At 41.9% G+C, this 15,929-nt stretch overlaps 1 protein-coding gene across 4 annotated transcripts in view; it reads right to left on the bottom strand.

Moving 5' to 3' along the window:
• Nucleotides 1-15,929, bottom strand: part of LOC108241573 (rab11 family-interacting protein 4A) — a 51,169-nt gene that overhangs the window by 15,301 nt on the left and 19,939 nt on the right. For all 4 annotated transcript variants that reach the window (XM_025007939.2, XM_037974854.1, XM_017425839.3 and 1 more), the window contains 3 exons: nucleotides 4,407-4,642; nucleotides 2,655-2,840; nucleotides 1,417-1,551 (listed from right to left, as the gene is read on the bottom strand). In XM_025007939.2, coding sequence (XP_024863707.1) covers nucleotides 1,417-1,551; nucleotides 2,655-2,840; nucleotides 4,407-4,642 — 557 coding nt within the window. The remainder of the gene's footprint in view (nucleotides 1-1,416; nucleotides 1,552-2,654; nucleotides 2,841-4,406; nucleotides 4,643-15,929) is intronic.

Here is a 15,929-nt window from a genome sequence, read left to right as displayed (position 1 = left end):
CACACATTTCAGAGTATTTTTTTCATTTTTTGAAATATACTTTCAATTCCCACTCGCCCTCTTCTCTCTTTCAGCTCTGTGTTTTCTTGTTTTTCTCCACATCCCTATTCAGAGGGGGCTCGGAGCTCTAATTGGAGGTGGATTTCTCTCTAAAGGCACAGTTACTGCAGATACGAGCACACACACACACACACAGACTGTAACACTGCATTTGGAAACACGTGTGTGGTCTTCAGGTGTCATTAGACTTTTCGTGTCACCTGTGCAGCTATAAACGGTGACCAGGGATTATGTTTCCAATAATAGTTTCCCTGATGCAGTGGGAGCCGAGGTAAGCGCAGGAGTGACGGCCTTACGTAACAATCAGTCAGTGTTTGTGTGTGTTGGTACATAGGCTAAACAAGTAAAGGAACCTTTAAACACCGTTGTGATCGTATGACAGGGGTGTCAAACCCAGTGACGCAAGGGGGCCAAAATTAAAAATTTGGTCCTGGCCAAGAGCCAATCACGATCAATATTTATTAAAAATTACATAAATTAACCTTGGTTTTAGATGTATTACGTCAAATCATTCATATAGAAATATCAATGACCTTTTCCCAGTTACAGATTATACAGAATTTAGAGCAAACAAACTTTAATGAACACAGACAAATAGATCAAACTTCAAAAAGCTCATCATTAGCTGTCATTTCTTACGCCTCACTCAGCTTTTAAATGAATTTTTTACCATTAAAACAGATTTTTTTAAACAGCCATCAACAAAAACCTGATCATACAGAAATTAAAACTATATATTGTTGGCTTCTAAGTCACTGACGAGAGAAAACTTCACTAATTAGGCTCAGTTTTTTTAAGCAAAATAAGAATCAGAGACTCGATCTGTCCCAGACTAGAGGGCCGGATGAAATGTTACAGAGGGCCAGATCTGGCCCGCGCGCCTTGAGTTTGACACGTGTGTCGTATGATTTCACTTTTATTTCATCATGATAAACAAAAACAAAAAACTAAACCTCTCAAAGCAAATAGTGACTCAATTGTCCAATAAAACTGAGCCGACATAACCTGTCTCCGTTCATTTAAGGACACTATGGAAATTCACAACTTGTATTTTTTTCAGTACTTTGTATGTTTTTGACAACAGATTTAAATTCTCATCTGGCCTTGAGCAAATTACTGAAAAAGTCTAGTTCAGAGGCTGAAGTATGTTCGGACCTGATTCACTAAAGCGGAACAGCGTTTGGTTTTAGCTCCAACTTCCCCCATCATTTGCTTTCTCAGTGTCATATCCCTAAATCAAAAAAAACAAACTAATTATACCCAAACACACCCATCTGCATGTGTGAGAAATTTAGTTTTGAAGGCAGGAAAAGCCCTGGCTCACGCAGTAGGTTGTTTTGGAGTGCTGTGTGTTACCTGCTAGCCCTGAGGTGTTTCAGGCGAGCCTCCAGGTCGTTCAGCAGGTTGACCTTTTTGCTGCACTGAGAGCAGTAGACGTCCATCAGGTCTCCGGCGTAATGGTGACGCACCTTCCGAGGAGTCTGACCCGCGCTGTACAGACACAAACAGAAACGCGAAGATTTAATCTGTGTGTGCAGAGACGTCTTCAGGTTTGTTCGATTTTTCACGCCACAGTTTCAACATTAATACAGAGATTTAAATTACATTACATTTTCATCTACAAATCCAAGTTCATTACACAAGTTTGTTTTGTGTGACTCTCTTATGACTAGGTTACCTTTGAGTTTCACCCTTAAAACATTTGTTTAAACTTGACAAAGTAGTATTATTTTCACAAGTTGGACACTATATTAAAAGAACTAAACAGTCTCTCTTCAGCCAACTTTCTAGTGAAAAAAACATTAAATATCCTTCCTTTGCTGAGATGTAAGAAACGTCTTGTAACTCTGAGACTCATTTTGAATTTGAAACTCCTTTTGGTGAGTTTTGTCCGCTTGGTATGAAATAAAAAAAAGAGCTGTTTTGCCACTTCATCAGCTGGGAAGATTAATCCTTTTTAAAAACAAGGCTTTGATGAATATTAATGATGTCTCGAGGGCGAGAACTCCTAAACTACACTTCCTCAGTCGGAATAATGAGTCAGATAATATTCTGGAGCGTGAGCATCAAATATTAATAGAGTTTTAGTTACTTTAAAAAGAAAAAAAAGTTTTACAAGTTGCTTCATCATGACTTTAAGCTCCACAGCCAGGCACACAGGTAAGATGCAAAATTCCTTGTTGTCATGAACTTTACTGTGGATAAAAGTGAAACAATCTTTCCAGTTTGTTGCTATGACTGACCAAAGTACCTGAAAATACCAAAATCTCAAATAACAATTTTTGCAAAAACAGATCTGATGAGCTTTAGTGCAAAACATAATTATTTGGACTATGATGGATCGTAAACTGCCAAATACTAAATGATTTGTATTGATTTATAAAGAAAAAGAAAATCCACCATTACGGAAAACACTGCAAGACCAAATGATCATTTTTGGGAGGCTGAGATGAAACATTTAAACTGTTGAGTAAACCTATAAAATATTAATAATCTCTGACTTACTAAGTTAACTGCAGCTAATATAGGTTTGATCTTTGTAAGTTTAAAGTCGTCTTATTGTCCTGCTGTCGTCGGCTCTCTCTCTCTCTCACCTTGACGGCACAGATGAGCCGAGGTCGGAGTAGCCGTTGGTTCGAGTCTCGTCGTCTGGGGACGGGCTACTGGCGGCGTAATCGGGTTCCTCTCCCTCTCCGTAGTCCTCAAACTGCTCCTCGCTCAGAGAGGCCGAGGAACGTGTCGACAGGTCAGAGGTCACGGAGATACTCGTCTGAGCACACCTGGGAAACGGGAGGACACGAGAGCGTTAAAGTGTTTACTTGGTATCTCAGTTACTATTCATCAAAAAAAAAAATCTTTATATGTGATAGTAGAGCACTGTTTTTATTTATATTTTCTATTGAACAAATATAACACTTTTAAACAAATCTTTACATATACTAAGGGGTCTAAGGGGAGCAGTTTTTTTGAAAATATCACAACTTTTCTGATCCACGACCAGTGGAGGAGAGAGAACAGGTGCTACAGAGGACAAGGAGCACAAGCTGTGAGACTCATGACATCTTATTTATTGTCTGTTGGAAAAAAACCAGACAGTCTCACATAGGGTTGAATAACACCTGAATCCAGATTCAGGGGACATTACGATCCCGTTCACACCTGCTGCTAAATCCATCATGAGCAATTGGATTTCATTCGGATAGCTTCAAATAAGGATGTGGCCTCAATGGGCATTAAAACTGCTTTCAGAGGTGGTCTGGACCCCTTTTATCTGCTTATAGTCTAAACGCAATCCGTTCTTGGACCTCCTGCTGAACTGATGTGACCAGTAGCAGAGTTATGACCTGATCCCTCTGGGTTAAATATATAATGTCTCAACATTTTAATAAACTGTTCATCAAAATGAATAAAAATGTCAGTTTTGTTAAGATTTTATTAATAAGAGTGGATAACTGGGATGCAGAGTGGTGAGTTTCTCTCCAGCCCTTTCATGCATACTGCTCACTGCAGTGGACAGCTATTTAAAAGCCATTTTCTTGTACACGTATGGGTTTTCATGTCATAATTGCGCACGGGCCACTGAAGTGCAACACAATTTTCTCAAAACAAAGATGGATTTGAGAAAATAACTATAATTTTTTTCCCCCAACCTCTATTTAATGCCCTAAGAAAAAAAGAGCACTTTGGGAAAACATCCTGGCTGAAGTTATCATAACTCATGCACGAAGCAGCTAGTTTAATGTTTGTTCTGATTGTTTTAGAGCTGACTGGGCCTGCTGTGGTCACCGTCGCTACACCGCGGTGCGTCAAACACAGAACGACGGTCTGAGCAGTGTTATGTGGCATTCTAATCATTTTTGAACACGGTGCAGATGTTATGATTGCAGTAAGGCTGGGCAGAAAACGTCTGACAGCTGACAGTTAAAACCTTCAGTCTTTATCTCTGACAGAGAGCTCTGTGAGGTCACTAATCATAGCAAGCGCCTTCATTTCTCTTATGTCTATTAGGTAATTAAGCTCATGGAGAGATAAATACAGAAATGTCTCTGAACCGTGTTAATAATAAAATATGAATATAGTTCAGATGACTGAATGTTTTGTCTCTTGCTCACTGACAGCCCACCTGTGTGATGTGGCTGTGTGTGTACGTGTGTATCTGCATACAGCATGGGTAATTGTCATTCGATCCCACAAACGCTTTGGGATGCACATTTTAATAACCAGCTGTACGTACATGTTATCAGTCAGAGCTGACTGATCAGATCACCAAACAACGGAGATAAAGTGCAAGGTGTGAGCAGAGCCTATGGGACAGAGAAGGTTAAAGAGGGTCTGACAGCGCTTACTTCTCCCCGGTGAAGAAGAGGTCTCCCAGCGCGTCTTCCTTCTCCCCGAGCCTGGCGGGATCCTCGGAAGTGTCCGACCCCTGGGAGCTTTCCACAGCGCTGTCTCGGTCCAACTCCGCCACCACCCCCTCCTCGGGCTCTCCCGCCTCTCCGGGGAACAACTGGAACTCAGGGGCTGGACCGGGAGAGGTCCGAGTGCACATGATGACCGGACAAACCTGCTCCCCCTCGCCGCCCTGGAGAAAGATCAACACAAAACCGTTTACATAATTTAGAGCTTCGACGTGGCTGTCATCATGATGAGTCAGCATGAGACCGCCTCCCTAAAGCTCTGTAATCACAAATAAATCCACATAAAGAACACATATTACAGCTTCAGATTGTGCATATTGAGCATTACATTTAAATGTTTTCTTGGGTTTAAAGTAAGTCAAAGATTAGTGCTTATACCACAGGAATCCTAAATGTGTCAGACTGTGTGAAGGTATTTGGTAAACACTGTAACTTAAACTATTAAACTCACATGCAAGCATATTTAAATTAAACTTTTTGTAGTGTGCTTTATTACAGAACTAAGCATACCAAAGTAAGCAGCAATTAGAGCATAAAAAAGCATAAAAAGATACAAAATACCTAAATATTATATAAGTTTATAATTATTTAAAAGGTAAAAGTAGGCCAATGTGAATCTAATTTCCTTCCTGGGTTTTGAGAGAAGATTTTCTTTTAGAACAATCTTTTAAGCAGTAATGCAGAGAAAGGTCAGGTCAAATCCTATTTGAAGGTGGATTTTCCACTGTGTAGATTCCTGCACCGTGGGTTGGGGGTCCTAAGCCCATTGAGAGTGTCTGCAGGGACAAAGGAGCAAAAGGGTAAAGGACAGAGGTCAGCGGGTCCCGCTCCGTCTTCTTTCTCGCTTCTAAAACAGCTCAAATCTGTTGTAGTGCAACAGAGAACACGGCTCATCTCAGTATGACTGAACAAGTGACTCAGAAGCACGACAGGCGGGTTGGAGACGGAAGCAGCAGGGGCTCTGGGATCTGGTGAATGCAGGGGAAACAGGTAAACTGGATAGAGGTGAGTGTGGAACAGAGGAATGCAGCTAATGCTTAACAGGACGGGGGGGACGAACAAAACCAAGAGCAGAAAAAAATAAATAAATCAGGAATTAAAGGTACAGTGTGTCTATGAGACAGGAGTGAGAGAACCGAGATACAAAAAACAGCATGAAGGAACTCTCCACACAGCTCAGAGACAACAAGAGATCAGGGTTGGGTTACAGAGTGGTCAGAAGAAAGACATTGCTTAAAAAAAATAAATAAATAAACTAATAAATAAAAAATTGCATTTGGATTTTCTTCTCCAAACATGTGGAGGACGGTGCTGTGGTCAAATGAAAACACAGCAGAGGAACTTTCTGGACATCAAGGGCAACGCCATGTCTGGTTTGAACCTAATGCCTCTCATCGGGCTGAGGACACCCCACCCCCACCACAGTGAAGCACGGTGGTGGCAGCATCATGCTGTGGGGAGGCTTTACATCGGCTGACTTGGGGAAAAGAGGGCGTGGAGTTATGTATGCTCAGGTTTTCTGTTTTTACGTTTTCGTCTTACTTTTTGTTCAAAATAAATATCTATTGCAGGTGGTAGTTAGTCATTAAAACAGTGGTAATTAGCAGTAAATAAAATAAAGATTACTTTTCAATGCACTGAAAGATGGAATAACATCAGAGAATTTTTGCAATGGCAATAAAATGTTTGTGATTACCTTAAGATTGGATAACATGTCATCACATGCAAGCTATAAGATATAAAACTGATTCTTTTAGATTTTAGTCTGTAAAAACACCTTTCAAAGTATTTGTTATTAAACCACATCTAAAAAAGGGACAAAACTAAAAGAAGTAAAAAAAAAACCTCCACAATAATATCTGACTGGACAACAACGTTAAGTGTTTTAAAAAAAGTAGACCACGGGTTCCCTTGAGCATTTCCTAACCATTTGTGAGAAGGTTCCTGACTTCTAACGCTGCAGGTTGTCTTTTTTCAGATTGTTTTTTTTATTAGATTCAAAGTCTGAATGTTGGGTAGCCTTTGCACCTTCGTCTTATCCTAAGGCAGCTCGAGCACTCACAGAAGCACTTTTACGAGTAAATCAAAGCGTTTAACACGGAAACGGAGCTTTTGCTCTGCAACAAAAAGCCATCCAGGGGTCTGGGACCGAGTCACTTTGAATAAAAACCCCGAGGAGAAAGGTCTCTTTAGCATTCCTTCCCCTGCAGCAGAGACAAACAAGGACTGTAGCAACGACAGGAAACAACCACAGATTTCCACTGTAACCGTCTCAGAATATACATACATTTGACTTTCTCCACAAATATAATTGTTGTTATGGTGTTAATGTCACGGAGGCACAATGATGCAAGTTTCAGACCAGCTGGGTGTGTGTGTGTGTGTGTGTAACCCTGCACTGGTCTGTTTATAGGAGGAGCTGTGGATGAGTTCATCAGTGTGGGTGTTCACGGTACACTCCTCTCCGCGCAGCCCGAGGGGGGGGTAACTGCCACAACATGAGCCCATACTGACGGCTTTGTGTTGTTTGATTCCCTGGAGCACAAACAAAGCTACGCTGCCAAACGGCACCCGAACCGGCGGCGGTTTGAAATCTGCTGCACTTTTACCACCACTGATGCTGCCTTCAGCCTGGCGTTCCTTCACACCTCCTCCTCCTCCTCCCCCTCAGAGGGGAATTTCATATCACCAATAACTGCGTGAACTGATCTACATGTACAATACTGTGCCAATGTCCTGATTTCTTTATATTTTGCTTCAAAAGGAGCCAGTCGCTCTTTAAACCAATATTTCTTCAGGGTCATCAAAAAGGTTTTCTAATTGTTCAGTGAACTTTGGCTCCTTTTTTCCGCTCATTTTCAGTGCAGTACCTGAGTTATTTTTGTTTGAGCCACTTAACTCTGACTACCTCACCCAGACAACTTAACTATAAAAGACAATTTTAAACAAAAAACAGATTTTCAGCCACTTTATTACCAGCAACCGGTCACACAGACGCAATTTAATCCCATGTCTTTAACTCAATCTATAAAGCCATCAAAGTTAACACAGTTTGCCAGAAAGTAGGATTATAGAACCAACAAGGTGATTTCAAAATAGCTACTATCGGAAAACTTGACAAACATCTGATGCATGATGAAATTTCCGAGTCCTGTTTTCATAGATTTCTTTCTGTTTCTTAAGTACATGACCTCCGGATACTATTCATCTGCTGTAAGCTGCTTTTTTTTATACCTGACACCTCTGCACACAATGCTGTCATAATTCAGCAGAAAAGCTGAACAGGAAAGGAGTGAAAAAGCAGCCACAGTCCTCCCCTAATAAACACTTTGAAAGAGCTTCAGAAAACCCGAAGAACTGTTCATTAAGACCGCTTTTAAAGATTACAAGAAAGTCTGGATCCTTAGGAAGCAGAACATGAAGAAGTTAGGGGTGGTGTCGTGTTTGCGTACAGAATTGTAAAATTATTTTTTATATTTTTCAGTTTAAAGCAAACAACAACAACACTTTTTCTGAGTGTGCTGCTGCAACAACTGACCTAGATCTACAGACACTTTCATTCCTCTCCTGCTCCTCTTCCCACTCGGAAATGAGCATGGGAGCAGAAAATGACCGAGATATGAAGGCAGACTAAATTTCATTTCCTTTAGTTCAAGCTGCAGGGTGTTTGTAGACGCTATAGGAGTTGGTTGTCGTCACCTGCTTTTCGTATGTGTGTGTGTGTGTGGGTGTGTGCGAGTTCTTTTTAGTCTCTTGACAAAATATGTCACGACCCACTGGACGGATTTTAACGAAACCTTCAGAAATTGATCAGCACACAAACATTTACAACTGGTTAACATTTTGAGTTAACCAGATGTAAGATGGCCTCAACAGCTAACTGACTTGGCAAACACAAAAATAGCTAAGTCAATTTTACAAATACTGAGCTTAAATTTGGTGTTGAAGTACCTGAGAGTCATCCTCATCATGTACTCAGAGCACAAACAGATCACACAATTTTATGCCGTATTTAGGTACATGTGTCTTCTTGTGTAGCTATGCCTCTAACTTAAACTCCTACATAGAAAACATGAAGAGATTTAAATCAACAAATTCTCCATCATCCCTGCAATCTTTCTTAAATGGCATGGTTTCACACGTACATGGTGATTCCCCAAGAAAACCAGGGAGGAGGACACGTTGGGCTTTACACGAAAAGGTTGTCCGTCGTTCCAGACTTTTCCTGGAGGGAAACAGTCGCGCAAATATGAATACTCAAAAGACAAACCAAGAAGAAGAGAATCAGGCTCACTGGGACAGACGGCACGTAAAAACATAAACTGTTTACACCCACAGCAGTCACAATAGTGATGGAGGGGGAAAAGGGGCAGAAAATAAGACCAGAGGACATATTTCAATGAAAAAAGGAAATGAAAAAAATGTCCAAACACAGGTTGTCAAAGAGACAAATGACAGGGAAGAACACAAGGAGGAGATCAGAGACACGCAGAGAGAAAGCTGTTCTGTTTATGAAGTTCAGTGGAATTTTATGCAACAGAAAAAAGAAAAAAAAAAAAGATTACTAATGCACTAATTACATAAGAATAAGGCTCCCCTGAACTCACAGCGCTGAGTCATGTATTTTTAATGCTGAAGTTGTTGAGCAACACGGTGAAGGATTGCAGCTCGAAAACAGGGACAAGCGGCTGCCGCCAGCCTTAGTGAGCAGGGAGGGCAGCGGTACGCAGGATTTTCTCACTACAAAACAACTGTGGTTGTATAACAGAGCCCGAGCAAGGCAGGTGAGAGAGAGAGGACACAACCACCCACTGACACCGCGTAAAAAACCCACAGCGGAGTGTTCACTTAGGACACCTCTGAGGCTCGGTTTGTATTCAGACGGTGCAAAAAAAAAGAAGAACTTTTCTTGTGACCTCTTTCCCAGCATCAGTTAAATTGATTTTCCCACCAGGGATCCTGCATGATCTGATGATTGTCTCCTGGGCACAGAATCCACACAAACTGAGAGGAAGAACTTCACACAACCTCGCTTCAAAAAAAAAAAAAAAAAACCACCAAATTATCCGTCTAACAAGACAGGAGCGGGTGAGGACCTTTACCTTTCACCCCCAAAGGTCTGTGTGTTTAAATTAAATTCCTTTACCCAGCTGGGACTCGATAGAGAGGTGAGGAAGAAGGAGGTTCTTGTGTGAAAAGAGGAATTTCGGAGCAATAAAGAAAGAAGACTGAGCGATGCCAAAGTGAAACAAGCTAAACACAGATCCTGGTTTGAATACACTTAACAAGGCTTTTTGTGATGAATTTAATGGGCAATAACACAAAAAGACACAGGCGGGCGATGTTGTTTCTGCCCTAACTGTGTGCGTGTTTTCATGTGTCTGTTATCAAAACATCTCATGAACCAGTGGATGAATTTTAATGACGCTGTTATGAAGTAACGATCGGACGTACATCTACAACTGATTGACTGTTCAAGTCAATTCAACTCAAGATGGCCACCACAGCTAACTGACCTTAAAAAACACAAAGGGGGCGATAACTCAGCCAAGTTTAGAGATGCTGAGCAAACATAGCAGCTGAGAGCGGTGCAGAATATCGAACGCGATTGAGCAGAAAAGGATTTTTAAGGTTTGACCAAAACAGCTGCATCTTTGTCATTTCAACACGAGATGATCTTAGTGTTTAACTGGCATGAAAACCACTGGGTAATATACATTAGGTCAAGGAACGATAGGCCTTTAATTACTACAAAAATTACTTTTTTCCTGAATGTGGTTTAATAAGAATGCACCGAGCGACGAGCCAACCATCTGCAGTCTGACAGAAGGTGGCCAACTGAGACCATGAGGAGAACCCTGTTCGGTTTCTGACAGGTCACCAAACCACGCCTTTAACCCACATTCTTATCAACAATGCGCAAATCTCCTCGCTGAATAAACTCTAAGTCAAACCGTTGGCGGCAGATGGGAGGAGAACCGGCGGCGGCGGCAACAGCTGACAGAAGAATTGCGACAGCTGAAAAAGGACGACAAAGCTTTGTTTCTGTCGAAGCCTGGGTCACTTCCTGTTTAGCTCACCTGCGCTGACCTTTCGGTTTCACTCCAAGAAACCACGACACGGGAGGGCTCTTGAATAGCACCTCTGCTTTGTTGCTCCTGGCGCGCAACGAGCACTTTCTCAGAAGCTTGGACATTTTTGTACTCTCTTGTCTGTACTCTGACTAAGTTCTGGTACAAGAATCTGATCACTCACATCATTAAAACTCACACCTACAGCTAGTTAATGTAGAACCACCAGTTGTCATGCAGGTTTTGGAACAGGCTGGCTTCATGAAACAGCCTTAATGCTGCGAGCGGTGCAGCTTTGTAGTTTACCAAAGTTGTACCAAAACATTACGACTTCTTACAAATATAAGGCGCTCCGGACTATAAAGCCCACTGTCAATTTTTGAGAAAGTTGAAGGCTTTTAAGTGCGCTTTATAGACCAGAAAATATGGTACCAATAACAAGCAAAATCATGCCTCTAAAGCTAATTCTACACTTCTTTGTGTATCATTGTTAAAGAAAGAAATGCTGTGAAATGATGAGAAGCTGCAGCCTGCTGTCAGAACTCACTACGATCAGGACATGCCACGTCGAGTTGTGTTCATTCTTCTTTCAGTACATGTTATATGCAGTGACACGATGACACCTGAGTCCTGTACTTCCAGTGTAACCGTAACTACCTGTGTGTCACTTAACAGTATTTGTTGTGACAGGCTGATACTTCTTTCAGCTGCTCCCTTTAGGGGTTGCCACAGCAGATCTCCTGCCTCCATCTCAGCCCAGCATCCTCCCTCCGTCACACCAACGCTCTGCGCCTCCTCTTTCACTACATCCAATAACCTGCTCTGTTGTCTTCCTCTTTTCTTGCTCCATGGCAGCTCCATTACTCAACATCCTGCCGTTACCGTCCGAACCGTCTCAGCCTCTCTAACTTTGTCTCTAGACCTCTTCAACCTGAGCTGTCCCCCCGACGTACCTAATGCAGCGCCATAAAATGACCCAAAAGGCTTAAAGAACTGGCACGTAAACATGTGCCTGAAGTGGTGAGATGTTCACACACACACTCTGCAGAAAGTTCACACAGAAAAACTGCGATGAAGCCGGAGGTCCCTGGGAAAACCACTGCAGGGACAGGAACCATGCAGATGACACGCAGAAAGGCCCCAAACCAGGATTTGACCTGAGATCCTCCTTGCTGTGAAGCCTCAGCCTCCGGACAGAGGGAGCTACGTACTGAATATCATCAGCCTTCATCTTAAAGACATTAACGGTGCAGTTAAGCCCCTTTAGCTGACGGAGGTGACTTCGCAAATTCAAATCAGGCACCGTCATTGCCATTTCTGCACGTTCATTCGAAAACATATCACACGTCTTCAATGTCCCTAACATTTTGCTCCAAACCTGAAACATAGAAGACCAAATAAAGTTTGGACCCTCACAAAACATTTACTTATAAAGCTTGAAATATGTAAAGAAAAGTAGAACAGTTCTTATTTTTTTGTCTGTTCTGTTATCTGCTTTAAAGCAGTGCAAGCAGTGTCGCGGTCAGTGACAATATGTTGATATCTACTTGGTTGTTATCCTGGAAGTAATTTTATTATGGAAATTAGGAGACAAGCTGATGCTTTCTATATCAGCAGATTCGTTTGGCATCAGAGGTCCAGGGGAGGGCGATGGGAGGCAGAAGCAGCAAACACTTTAGCAACCCGAGTAAAGGACCCGAGTAGAGGGTCCCGAGTAAAGGACGAACTGAAAACAATCAGCGACATGGTGCTTTTGCTTTTATAAGGGGTTAAAAAAAAAACATAAATAAAGGAAATTTGACAAATTAACAAGACGTGTCGCTATGTCTCACATGGTAGTGATGCGTTAAGTTGTTTCCTAACTGTGCTTTTCCAGTCAGCGGGCTTTTTTTTAATTAGTTTTTACTTTTTGACAGAACTTTGAAATGATTATAAAGTGGAAACTATGGTCACGGGTGAGCTCAGCTCGGCAACAGTCAACGCTCTGACCCCACTTTGCTCTCCACGGCCTATCAGAACGTGGCAGGATCGCAGCAACTTGGGAAAACCTTCTAATCTGTCCAGGAAATCGATCAGTTCATCCGGTTCGATGCCTCAGCGGGGAAGGGGATGCCCGTGTTATGGCCGTTGAAACTGAAACTCTTTGAGTCGTATTTTAGCTAAAATGCATCAATATTCCATAAACTTGTAATATTGTGCTTTTAAATTGTAAACACATTATCGAATCATCGTACTATTTGACACTTTTTAGGTTGGAAATATCATGAAGGATGGAATTTAGCAAAATAAGAACATCTGAACTTTCATACAGGGACCCTTAAATTTGACTCTTGTTTCTATCGGTGTACACACCAACAATGGAGCTCAGTCAATACTGTCACAATAAAAGCGGACACGTGTGCAGGCTCAAAACACACACCTGCAGTGGCAGCAGCTAATTGGTGAAGCTGCCTAATTTAAGGGGCTAAACGTTTCTCAGAGCAAACAACTAACAACATTGTTGATCGTGACATTGAAAATAGAGACCCACAGCCGACTTCTCCCCTTCATTAAATTGGTTTATGGGCTGCCGGTCGATACCATTTTAGTGCTGAACAAATCATTATTCTGCTCTTCTGGCTCAGAGAGGAATTATGTGGGCGGTCACGTGCTGCAAGCTTCTATTGATCTTTAAGTCAGAACAAGGGAGAAAATGACTTTGAACTCACCCGACCATGGTGACTTTGAAAGTTACTTTTCACTTGTTTGCCAACTTTTATCACCGCCTACCGCTAAAAAAGGCAAAAGGTGAGCGATCTGGCTTTTGCCTGCGTCTGCGTGTATCTGTTAGCAAAATACTTCACAAACCAATGGACATTTCCTGAAAACTCTCAGAAAGTAAGGATTTGATGTACCTCTACAAGTCATTAACTTTTGGAGTCAATCCAGCTCAAGATGGCCACAGCTGATGAAGTTTAGCGGGCACAAAAATGGCTAATAACTCAAATTAATAGATAGTGTGCTAAAGTTTGAGGTGGTAGTAGCCGAGACTGATCCCCAACGGATAGTCTGAGCACCAGCAGGTCATGTGAGATCTTATTTTAAACTGCTGTCATTAATTATTGGAGTCAACTTCATCTGTCTGTTAGCAAATATCTCGCAATATCACTTGAGATTACTCATAAAGTTGTTTTCAAGGTTTGGCCAAAACAAGTATAAGTCCATCACTTCTCAACAGAAGATGAGCGTGGCCTAAAACTCACAGGTGATATGTAGGCATTCAAGGAGGGCCAGTCCTCTAATGTTCTTTTAGTTTTTGAATTTTAAAGAATATAAAGAAAACTGAAAAGCCCAAAAAAGGGAGACTACATCCTTTACTGCTATACATATTAACAGGAAATACAAAACTCTAAAGAAATTTTGATTTTCACCAGATATTTGTAAAAAACACGCAATATTTCTCCTTATAGAAGAGTTCTAATGCGACGATCTAATGTTTTAAAAGAGCTGAGAGCTTCTTTGAGGATATTTTTAGGAACATTTTTGTGGTGTGCCTAACGAGCACACCGAGATTAAAAGGAATTAAAGAGCTCGCGGGGCGTTTTTCAAAGGTGTTGCTCCTGTTGCCAACTTGTCGTGCAACTGGTTGGATATTAATCCTCCTTTGTTTTGTCTGGTCAGCTGGTGAAAAACAGAGGCGGCGTAACAACGAAGGAGTGCTACGTCTCTGTGACGGACACGTCGACTCCATCAACGTGAGTCGGGCCGGTAAAGGACTGAGCGGGGAGAGAGGGAAATGCAGGAGAAAAGGAGGGATTGAAGAAGGAGTGCAGCTGAGAGAGACAGGAAGCAGATTTGTCCTGTTTGTGTTTGTCAGGCTGAGCAAAGAGAGAAAAAAGAACCTCTCTGCATCTTTCTGTCTTTGTTCCTTTAATCTAGCCTTCTTCCACGTTTCTAAGCTGCTCAGCTGCTGCCACGGGAGAAAAGAGAGAAAAAAAATCACTCTAAAGGTAGAAAAGTTTAACCTCTGGTTTGATATTGAGCATTCAGACTCTGGTGGTTCTGGCTGCTCTGAGTCTCAGATCCTGTCAGATGATAATCCTGGAACAGGGAGTGTCATGGACGCTTTTTGTCTGAAATCACAAATACTTACACAAGACTGATGAAAGCATCTGTCAGATCATTAGGGGACCCAGTAAATGGTTCACTTTTAAACCAAAAACAGGCAGTCATTTACAGATTTCAGCATGTCTCTGGGCTCCTTGACTTTTTGTTTGAAGATGTTACTTTTGGGTCTAACTAGCACGAAAACTCACAGTCAAAACCCAAAACACTTTGATTCAGCTTCTGTTTATTGATCGCCGCCATAAAAGGCGGTCGGTCATGTGTGTGTTTGATTGTCTGTTAGCAAAATATGTCCTGAACCACAGAACGGATTCTAATGAACCTCTCAGAAAGTAATCACTGGATGTACGTCTACAACTGATGAACCTTAGGCAACAACCAAAAAATGGCTACAGCACGGTTATTTTTACAGATATCGAGCTAAAATTAGGTGTGGTAGTTGCTGAGAGTCATCCCCAACACATAATCTAAGCATTAACAGATTGTGCGACGCCTTTATATCAAATTGCGTCATGACTATTTGCTTCTAACAAGTCTTAATTTTTTTTTAAGTACATAATTTTGCAAGGAAGCACAAGCATACCCTGCATTTATGGTGTATATCTTCTTGTGTATCCGTTAATGGTGAACAGCTACGCTAAGCGACACTTCTTCCTAAGCGTGTCCGCGCTCAGACGATTCCCAAACGGGAAGTAATGATTCACGTTTCACTGAGCCGAGTCAACCCTCTGGGAAACTTACAGCAAGTTACAGCAGATGACCCACGCGAAACCCTGACCTTGTCTTTCCCGTGACCGGAACTTTTTTGTCGTTAGTATTATTTTTGTTTTCCCTAAAACAGCACTTCACGCTGCACAGACACATGGACATTTGTTTCAGGAGGAGCAGGTAGCAGCTTGGGTTACCAAGAATGCTGCCCTGAACAAAGGACAATGTAGGGAGGGACTGCTGAGGCCCACTGGTCTCTCACTGAAACCCAGTTCAGTTACACGCAGAAAACGGCTGCAGGGGGGGGGGGCATGTTAATCCACCTTTACTCTTGGATTCCTAATAAATGACTTTATCATTACTGTCACAATCCTGAGTTTTTTGTTTTATCCCTGTTTGTAATTGTTTCATTTTGTTGAGTCAGTCTGTTCCGTCTGACTCGTTCCTTATGTTTTATTTAGTGACACTCTTGTTCCCCTCCACCAGTGTCATTCTCCACTTCATTCTCAGTCAGCCCTGCTCCTCGTCTCTCACCTGTCCCTCGTTTCCTAATCAGACCAGCTGCATT

Source organism: Kryptolebias marmoratus, linkage group LG3 (genome assembly GCF_001649575.2).
Source record: "Kryptolebias marmoratus isolate JLee-2015 linkage group LG3, ASM164957v2, whole genome shotgun sequence".
Taxonomy (NCBI): Eukaryota; Metazoa; Chordata; class Actinopteri; order Cyprinodontiformes; family Rivulidae; genus Kryptolebias; species Kryptolebias marmoratus.
Note: the sequence above shows the minus strand (reverse complement) of the source record. Positions and strands in the feature narration are given on the sequence as shown.